The 10,738-nt window shown below is 33.8% G+C and overlaps 1 protein-coding gene across 2 annotated transcripts in view; it reads left to right on the forward strand.

Moving 5' to 3' along the window:
* The window catches only part of RMDN1 (regulator of microtubule dynamics 1), a gene marked incomplete at both ends in the record, with an annotated part of 28,106 nt that extends 18,113 nt beyond the window's left edge, over positions 1 to 9,993 (forward strand). Inside the window, 6 exons of one of the 2 annotated variants that reach the window (XM_084230326.1) lie at positions 3,021 to 3,110; positions 5,097 to 5,152; positions 5,851 to 5,938; positions 7,136 to 7,166; positions 9,184 to 9,317; positions 9,943 to 9,993. In XM_084230326.1, the coding sequence (XP_084086452.1) occupies positions 3,021 to 3,110; positions 5,097 to 5,152; positions 5,851 to 5,938; positions 7,136 to 7,166; positions 9,184 to 9,317; positions 9,943 to 9,993 (450 nt within the window). Of the gene's footprint in view, positions 1 to 3,020; positions 3,111 to 5,096; positions 5,153 to 5,850; positions 5,939 to 7,135; positions 7,167 to 9,183; positions 9,494 to 9,942 lie in introns of those variants that run through there. The other variant, XM_084230325.1, reaches the window with a different exon arrangement.
* Positions 9,994 to 10,738: the final 745 nt, after the last annotated feature.

Here is a 10,738-nt window from a genome sequence, read left to right on the forward strand (position 1 = left end):
TATACTGTTCAACTGTTGCTTCTATCTAGTTCACATTTTTTTATTATCCTGAAAGGAAACTCCATACCCATTAAGCAGTCCTTCTTACTATTCCTTCTTACTATTCCTCCCTTCTTAATCCCAGTCCACGGTAACCACTAATCTGAATTCTGTCTCTGACTTTTCATATAAGTAAAATCATACATCTGTGTCTGGCATCTTTCACTTTACAGATTGTTGAGATCCATCAACATTATAATTTGTGTGAATACGTCATTCCTTTTAATGGCTGAGTAATATTATGTTTTGTAGATATACCACATTTTGTTTCCGCATTCATAGTTGGTAGACATTTGGATTATTTCTACCTTTTGCTATTTATAGTGTAGCTATCAGTGTTTCTTTTAAGGGCCTCCCTGGTGGCGCGGCCGTTGAGCGCTGGGTTGTGAAGCTGCCCGCAGCCTCTGCAGCGCCGGTTCGATCCCCAGCTGCTCCCCGGCTACCGGAGGAGGGTCCCACATGGCGCGCAGACCTCTCCTGCCGCCCACTGCTCCCCTCAGCAGTGTACTTCGGTCCTTCTGCCTGCTCTGCTCCCAGCTCTGGCTCTGGTGAATTCTCTCACCCTCCCGCGCTTCTGCCTGTACCCAGTGCTTGTATAAATAAATAAATAAATCTTAAAAAAAAAAGAAAATGTTTTTTTAAAAAAAATAAAATATTTGTTTAAGAACATTTTTCAATTTTTTTAAGTATATATCTAGAAGAACTGCTAGATCATATGGTAATTCTATGTAATCCTTTTTTTTTTTTTAAGATTTATTTATGCATACAAGAGCTGGGGTACAGGCCAGAGGTGTGAGGGGTGAGAGGTTTCACCGGGGACAGAGTGGGGAGCAGAACAGGCAGATGTACTTGAAATACACTGCTGAGGGGAACAGTGGGCAAGTCAGGAGAGGTCTTCTGGGCCATGTGGGTTGCTGCCTGGCCGGCTGGGGGATCAAACTCGTGCTACAGAGGCTGCAGACAGCTTATCGGTTGCTTCTTAACCCCTTGTGCCACCAGGGAGGCCCTGTGTAATTCTTTTTTGAGGAACTGTCAAACTGTTTCCAAAGCAGCTGTACCTTTTCACATTGCAATGTATGAGGATTCTAATTCTTCTGCATTCCTTGTCAGTATTTGTTTTTGTCCAGTGTAAAAACTACAGTTATCCTAGAGGATATGAAGTGGTATCTCATCATGGTTTCGATTTGCATTTTCCCAATAATTAATACTGTTGAGCATCCCTATAGGTACATTCAGGTATTTATAGATCTTCTTTGGAGGAATTTCTATTTAACTTTTGTGCCCATTTTATAATTGGGTTGTCTTTTTATTATTGAGTTGTAACAGTACATATTCTGGATACTAGCTCCTTGTTAGATAATATGCAAATAGTTATTCTTAACTTTGGATCCTTTTCATTTTATTGGTAGTGCTCTTTGATGCAAGAGATTTTAATTTTAATGAAGTCATCTGTACTGTTTTGATTGCTTAGCTTTTGGTGTCATCTTAATAACTTGCCCAATTCAATATTTTTATATAGATTTTTTCACCTATGTTTTCTTCTGAGAATTTTGTTTTCCCTCTTACATTGTTAATCCATTTGGAGTTAACTTTTGTACATTACACAGGTGTGAGTATGGGCCCAAATACATATTTTGCATATAGATACCCAGTTGTCCTAGTACCTGTTGTTGAAGACTATTCTTGGCATCCTTGACAAAAATCGATTAAACACAAATGTATAGGTTTAATTTTGTACTCTCAATTTTATTCCATTGATCTGTTTGTATTCTTATATCAGTACCACAGTGTCTTGCTTACTACAGCTTTTTAGTTTGTTTCTAGTACGTTTTGAAAGAGTTTTCCAACTTGTTCTTCTTTTCCAAAATTATTTTGATTATTGAGTCCCTTGAATTTCCATACAAATTTATGGTCAGCTTGTACATTTCTGTAAAAAAAATCAGTGGAGATTTTGGTAAGGTTTTTATTGAATCTGTAGATCAATTTGGAGAATATTGCCATTTTGGTAATACATCTTGCAGTCCATGAACATGTATTTAGGTCACTTTTTCTTCCAGTAGTGTTTTGTGGTGTCAGTGTACAAATATTTCACTTCTTTGAAATTATTCCTTAGTATTTTGTTCTTTTTGATGCTATTGTATATGGAATATTTTTTAAATTTTAATTTCAGATTGTTCATTGCTTGTATATAAGTGTGTGACCAATTGATTTTGTACCTGCAGCTTTGCTGAACTCATATATTGGTTCTACTAGTTTTTTTTTTTTTTAAAGAGTCTTTCAGATTTTCTATATCTTATATTTTTTACTGTTTTCTTTCTAATCTGGACACTTTTTCAAAAACCCTTTGCCCAAATTCCATCACTAGAATTTGCAGTACAAGGTTGCACAAAGTGCCAAAAATGGATGTATTTGTCTTGTTCCTGATGTAGGATGAAAGTAATTAGTCTTTCATGATTAATTATGTTAGCTATGGGTTTTCCATAGCTGCTTTTTATTAAAGTGAGGAAGTTTCCTTCTTTTCCTAGTTTGTTGATTATGGATCTTTGATGTTCAGATTTTAGGGAAGAAACTCAGTTTGGGTCTGCTGTCCAACTGTTGAATTATGGGGACAAGATCACAATTGACAGGTGTGGCTGTTTCTAGTATAATGCAGATGTGGAAGAAGAGGTTGCTTTCAGAAAGAGGATGAGAAAAGTGCTGGTCATCAATTGCTAATTTTTCAAAATTTATACTTATCTTTAAGTTGTACTAATAATTTTCCTGAAGATTCTCTGCTCTCTACATAGCATTTTGTCCTCTATAAACACGTCATATCATTGTTTCATGAGGGCCATGTCCAGTTTTCTTAGTGTATTCCAGTATATTTAACACAGATTTTATGCTCATCTTTTTGGTAGATGAGAATGACTTGAGGAATAATAGTTATTGTTTTACCTTGTATGGATGGAATATTGTTTACTCATAAACCTTTTGTTTTTCAGTGGTATGCAATCTGTATAAGTGATGTTGGAGATTATGAAGGCATCAAGGCTAAAATTGCAAATGCCTACATTATCAAGGAACATTTTGAGGTACTAATGATTTTTAAAAGTAATTTTTCTGAATAAATGTCTGTTTTACTTAATCTATTGTTGTATATATAGCAAACCTCTGAAAGCTGGGTAACAATGGCAGTTTATTTCTCATGTGGGTTAACTGAACACAGTGTTGCTTGTTTTGCTTGGTATAACAGGTCATTTAGATGGGAACATTAAACTGGGGTTCAGCAGACCTAGATTCTTGTTCAGCATCAATAGTGTGTGTGTTTGTGTTTATGTATACACATATGTATATATTTCAATTTAATAGTATACATTTTCCAAGATTTTTCAAAGGAGATTGCATTCTATAATCAGTGGGTATTTATATAATCAGGGTATTTTACCATTGGCAGTGCTTTCTTCATGGTATATTAGTGATGTCATAACATTTATGGTAGTTGAGAGTCAGTGAATTATAGTAATTTTCTCAGTGGTATTAGATAAACAACTAGCCTTTAGATTTTTAGTGCTGAACTAAATGTAGATTAATAATCTACGTGTTAATTATAATGTATACCTGAAACTTCAATTAAAAAAGAAATCACCTCTTTATGCCTCAAGACGTAGTAATTACATGACAGATACTTCCAATGTGAATAATGGAAAAGTTGCAGAAAATGCTAATTTTCTTTTCTCAGTGCAACAGTAAAAGCTGTAGATTATTTTTTAAGAACCCAGTGTTTTGTGTAAGTTCTCAAATGTATGTTAATGTAAAAGGACAATGTTCCATATTTATATGCTAAAAAGATCATAAACTTCTTCTGTTTCAAATTCCATTACTACCTCTAAAGTTGTAAGGAATTACTGTCTTTGAATTGTTTTTGAACATACTTAAAGTAATGATAAAGAGGATTACAAAAGATAGGATTTGCTTGAGTAGAGCCCCTCTCAGCCTTTCTAATAAGAGCATTATTTCTGATGTCCCAAGGCATCTACTGTTTGTGATGAATTAACTTCTTTCTGATGCACCTAGAAAGAATGCTTTGTACCATTCTTTGTAGAATGGAGAAAAACTCTCATATAATTTTTTACAGGATTCAGTTTGCTAGTGCAACTCCAGTTGGGAAAGAGTATATATTGTATATATGTTAAAATATATTTTGCTATAAAGAGTATCACTTTTTATGGAAAAGTAACAATTGGGTCAGTGCTGGTTTTTACCCATTATTGTTGAAACAAAATTTCTGCCAAGTTGTATTTGATGACTTTCATTTTAGCTATAACCTCTGCTACTACTAACATTAATTAGTGTTAGTAATACATTAAATGCTTGGTACTTATGAAAAGTAAGTATAATAATGATGGTTGTGATAGAAATTATTACTGTGTTAAGCACCTCCTGTTAACTCACTTATTTTTACCACAACCTTTAAGATAGTTGTATTTTTCTCCAGCCTATAAAAAAGCAAACTTAGGCATGGCAAGAAGATAGAACTTGGAAGCAACTATTGTTTAAAAATAAACAATGATGGGGCCACTCCAGTGGCGCAGCGGTTGAGCACTGGGTTGCGAAGCTGCCTGCAGCCTCCGCAGCGCCGGTTTGATCCCCGGCTGCTGGGTGAGGGTCCCACATGGCGCACAGACCTCTCCTGCCGCCCGCTGCTCCCCTCAGCGGTGTACTTCATCACTTTGCCCATTCTGTTCTCCACTCCAGCTCTGGTGAATTCTCTCACCCTCCCGTGCTTCTGACTATACCCAGTGCTTGTATAAATAAATAAATAAATCTTTAAAAAAAAAATGATGTAAAAAATAAAGTAGGAAAAAAAAAAAGAATATAGAACTTGCCGAGATCAAAAAGATGGAAGTTATTGAGCTGTAATTTGAACCCTGGTAGTGTGACTTCAGAACCTATGCGGGTAAAAATGTCTCTCACGTATTACGAAACTGAAAGTGAAAGAATAGGCTTACTAGGAAATAGCATTCCCTAAAAAAGTTTTAGTTTAATAGGATTAATATTAAATTCTCATTTCTTTTTAGAAAGCAATCAAACTAAACCCTAAAGATGCTACTTCAATTCACCTTATGGGTATTTGGTAAGAAAATTTTTTCAAATGTTTCAGTGGTGTGTAGTATGATCTGCCAAATACTTAAAAATATTTTACATCTCACTTCCATACACTGCAAAATATTTGGTGGAGGCAAGAGAATTTAATTCATTAAATTAACTAGCACTTTTGCATGTATAGTTAGAAAATAGTATATTTGTAATCATACTAAACATTGTTATTTGATTATTTAGGAATATCTACCGATATAAAAAGGAAATAAAGCCTCTGAAATCAATTTGTTGAGAAACACTATTTTCATATACCAGGCTGCATGTAGTTGGATTAATTTAATTACAGTAATATAATATGTAGGATGCTCTAAGAGGGTCTTTCCATCTTCAAAGTATGTTAAATACAGTCTGATTCATTTGAGAAACAATTTGACTTTTACTCTTTCCCATATATGCCAACATCATTCTGCTGGCATTAGTGCACATTAATATGTCAAATGCTGTATTATCATTATTAGTACTATTGTTTAATATTTTAATCACAAAATACACCCTAATTGATGGATCAGTATTAATCAGTCTCTAGGTAATTCAGTGAATATTAACCTACTAGATACTATTAAGTACAAATTATTTAAACGTGTAACAAAAAATTCCTTTTTCATTGGTATGTGTAGTAGTTTTGTTTAGGGGAGAAAGGTACAATTTGAATGTTGTTTTATTTTCCTATAGGTGTTACACATTTGCAGAAATGCCTTGGTATCAAAGAAGAATTGCTAAAATGCTGTTTGCAACTCCTCCTAGTTCCACCTATGAGGAGGTAGTGTGATGTCCTTTATTAAATTAGTACTGATTTCTTAACTGCAGTGCCATTCTACAGTGTCCACACATCTGGAGCTCTGATCAGTGAGAAACTCAAGCACTTTTCTAACCATCCAGTGCAACTATCTTATTACAAAGGTATAATACTTACCTATAACTGGTGAGTGTTTTTTTCTTTAGGTTAGTAGCTGGCAATTCCATTATTTTTGTTGGCTAAAATGGCACAAAAGTCTACCTTCATTTTCTGTTTGAAATTTATACCATATAATGGTCATTACAGCATTGTTACTCAGCATGTTTTGGATACATATTCTGAATAAGTCATTTATGTAGACAGTAAAACATGTTTGTATTGATAGAGAAACAATAATTTTCACTTTCTTTTAAAAGTGGGTTTGAAAAGCTCATTTCATTGATATTTTCAAGGCCTTTGGCTTTTGCAATTGCAAATAAAATCTGAAAAGGATTTCAAGGCAAATATTTTCTTTTTACACCATCACGAAATTTTCAGAGTAAGGAAACAAGTGACTGAAAAAGCTTTCTCAATACTTGTATTATAATGAGCTTTTTTTTTTTTTTTTCTGGGAAGCAGTAGTGTAGAATTTAAAGTAAAAATATTTAGTTGTGTAATTCGAACAGATATGGGTGGAAATGTTATTAAAAAGAATGCATTCTAAGGAGAAAAGATACACAGTACTAACAAATAATGTTTCTGAGAAATCAATTGTCAGTTAATGCATTATAAAAAATCTACATGGGACCAAAAGGAATTAGCAGAGCTCAAACTCACAAAAATGGTTTATATGGGGATCTTAATAATAAAGGAATTTCAAAAATTCATTGACACATTATTTACCATTCAGTTTTTGATTATATTTACTTTTTACTATATTTTACTTTTTACTGAGTTGCACATGATCATCTTTATTTCTTCTTTGCGCATGCTAATTTAATACAAGTCCTAAACAGCAACCAAGTTACTACCTAAAGTAATACACATACTGTAATCCTGTTCTCTGCAGATTTAATAATGCTGCATTCAATTTACCTATGGTAACTGTTACTGTTAAAAAATTCACTGGTTAAGGATGTTTTCATTTACTTCTTGACTTAATATAGGAATTGAGAAAATGCTTTTTTAATATCAGTTGTCTTAAACTTTTACATTTCGTGGGCTCTTTGTGTTTCTTAACAGGCCTTAGGCTACTTTCAGATGGCAGAAGAAGGTAACTTTTCTTTTTATATACTGAATGTATGTAATTAAATTTGTATGAGTGCTCTCTTTATATAACAGCAATTTTAAAGTAAAAATGTTAGTTACTCTCATATACTTCATTTTGCACTAGACAATGAAAATTTTTTAAAAGTATTCAGTAAAGATCACTAAGAAAATTTTTTAGAAGTATTCAGTAAGGGAAGAAAATGGGCCCTGCTGAATATAGATTTGTAGTTCTGGAATGGTCCTTCACTTGATGTAACTCAACTTCCTTTGGAGAGGAGACCTTGACAGACTAGCTGTTTTATGACACAGCTAATTAAAGGCATTAAATGAAAGCTCAGTTTTTAAACCAGGCCAGTTTTTGTTCTGTTGCAGGTAATGTCTCTTGTGAAGATGTTTCATTCATTCTTGCTTTGAAGAAACCACCTACAGATCAGTCACTACCTTATCCTGTTTATTAGTTTAATATTAACAGTACAAACTAGAAAAGAGATACAACCATGTTACCAAATATACAACCCAAAAAAAGGACTGCAAGCATTTCTATAAAACTTAAGTTAGAAGAATGTTAATGACAATGTTTATTACATTTGAAAACCTACTCACTATGGATTTATTCAAACATTTTCATGATAGCAAAGCATCTTTTAAAGACAGCTTTCTAAACTGTCTGAATATCACTATCTCTTTAAGATATTCATTCTGATTTAATGTCATTGCTTTTCATTGATACCCTCATATGATGGTAATTTTCGTATCATGAAAATATAGGAGTAAACACTTCTCACATTGTGTAATTATAGAGCCTTACCTCATGGTGTAATAATAAAGCCTTAGAGACTTAGGGTTAGAAGTGTTGAGAAAAACACGTTCATAGCTTTGTGGAGCTGAAATAATTCTCAGTGACTTCAGTTCTCCAGATGGTACCTTAAAGGTCACTTCCTCTAGGCAGTTTTTATGACCCATACTTGGTTTAGAAGCTCCTCCTAAGTATTTAGTGACTTTTACTTTTCCCACAGTATAAATATATCTGTTTCAAGGTCTAAGACTAAATTCAGATAAGATAGGAACTTGGTCTTTTTTGTATGGTTGCATCCTCATTGCTGGACATAATACTTGGTGAATACTCAGTGAATGACTATGAATGAGTGAATATACTTCAAGGAAACCTTAAACACATCAACATGGCATCTCACTAATTTGTTCAAACTAAAAAGGTAATTTGTGGTTAAGCAGCAAACAGATTGAATTATTCATAAACTGTGGCAGCATAAAAATATGCTTTGAATATACAGGGTCCCAGGTCAAAGGGAGGAAATTATAGAGGTATTGAAGTTAGCGAGACAGTCCCATCTCATCCATTGGCTTTTTGTTCACATTTTCCCTTCAGCCAAGCTTGTTATCCACTTTTATATTATAATCCTTTTCAGCCTCCAAGTCAGCCCAAGCATAACCACTTTGACTTAGTTGCTTTTGGCTTCTCATTGTGCTTTAAAGTTTGTTGTTCTTAGCACGTTGTACTTCCATCTTATGTTACATTTAGCTGTGCTCATATTTGTTTCTTGTTATTATAAATTCCCAAAGGGCAGAGACTGTATTTCATTTATGCTTAAGTAGATCCCACATATCAGTAAGTATTGATCACATTTATATAGATATATGTATATTATTTCATTCAGTTATGCAGCAAATGTATATTGAGTGTTATGTTCTAGGCACTTTTAGATACAGTAGGGAACAGAAGAGAGTAAAAAAATCCCTGTCGATAAGGAGCTTATATTTTACCAGGAACCTCAGTTTCTCTTCTGTTAAATGAAGGTCTAAAAATGAGAACTATAGTGCCTAGTGAATAAATGGTTATTTTACAACTTTTTTGAGATATAGTGGAACAGAAGAGAATTCCAATTAGCCTAATCATTTATTAACTACAAAATTACTACTAGAATTTAGACTAAAAAAAAAATTAAGCCTTTAAAAATAAGAACAATACTAATTCATCTGATACATTTTTTTCTTACGTTCAGTGGATCCAAACTTCTACAGCAAGAACTTGCTTCTTTTAGGAAAGACCTATTTGAAGCTACACAACAAAAAGCTCGCTGCTTTCTGGCTACTGAAGGCTAAGGACTATCCAGCTCACACAGAGGAAGATAAACAGGTATTGCAGCTCCAAAAAAGTTGGTTTTGGTGTTTTTTTTGTTTTGTTTTGTTTTTTGTTTTTTGCCTAGAACTGTGGTGTTGGTTAAGAGGTACAGGGGTGGAGGGGAGGGATAAGAGGATTCACCAGAGACACAGTGGGGAGCAGAGCAGGTGAATTTACTGACATGTACTGCTAAGGGGAGTAGAGGGTGTGATAGGAGAGGTCTGCTGCACCATGTGTGGGTTAACTCTCTAGCTGGGGCCATAGTGAATTAACCCTTAAGCTACCAGGGATGCCCCTCCGAAAAAGTGTTTAAGGCAAGATAAGGTTTCTGTTGAGGTAGTTAATTAAATAAAGGTGAATTAAGATCTTTTAAAACATAATAGTCTAAATGCATGTATTATTGAAAATAAGTGTTCCTTTCTATCATGAACTCATTGACATTAACATTTAAATTTATGGCAAATGTTTAGTTACTATCAACAGTAGGTACTATAAGTCTCATCCACAGTCACTATTTAAAAATTTTATCTTGACAATGTGCTATTTTGGTTTTTGGAAGCCACAGTTCACTTTATGAATTTTAATTTTAGAGGTTGATGTCTATGCTATACTATTTATAATATGTATTTTTCTATTATAGATACAGACAGAAGCTGCTCAGTTGCTTACAAGTTTCGGTGACAAGAATTGAAAATTTTGCAAAGAAAGCACATGAAATATCTAATATTGCCTTTTCATCAGATTATAAAGGTAATACATTAAACTGTAACTGCTCTATGACTTTTTCCTTAGTTCTTTCACTATTGTGACCATTTAACAGATACATAGAATTCTAGATTTCTTCACAAATAAGGCAAGTAATTGCTATAAATATGGTTCAGAGCCAGAAATTACTGTGCTACTGGTTAAGCCAGTAACACAAAGTGGTGGGAGATTTCTAAGGATTTAATCACATCAGGATGGGAAGAGATCAAGAAATGAAAGCTTTGTGGAAGAGGTCACATGTGGGGAAGTATATTTTCAAGTTGGTTTCATTCAAAGTTGAGCCCTTGCAGAGAAGGTACAATAAAAGTAAGGAGGTTAGGATGTTGAGTTAAATAGTTAAATGACGTATCTTAGAACAGTCTTCATAAGCAAAGAACTAAAGTCAAGGAAAAACTGAAAATGAGGTGGTTTCCTTCTTTAAATGTGAGTTTCACAAATGAATTGATCATTAAACAAAGCACAAATACTGTTCCCTAAGTGGAGGAAAGGAACACAGAATTCAAGAGTAAAATGGAAATGAATACAATTTTAAAACAGGCAATGCAATGTTTTGAGGCTGGTGTGCTTCCACTGTAAAATCTCAAATTTTCTAAAAAATATCTTGAAGGCCACTTAAATATATGTACATGTAGGTGTGCTATTAAGTTGTAATGTTGGTGAACTCTAGGTAT

The sequence above is a fragment of the Talpa europaea genome (assembly GCF_964194135.1).
Source record: "Talpa europaea genome assembly, chromosome: 3".
NCBI lineage: Eukaryota > Metazoa > Chordata > Mammalia > Eulipotyphla > Talpidae > Talpa > Talpa europaea.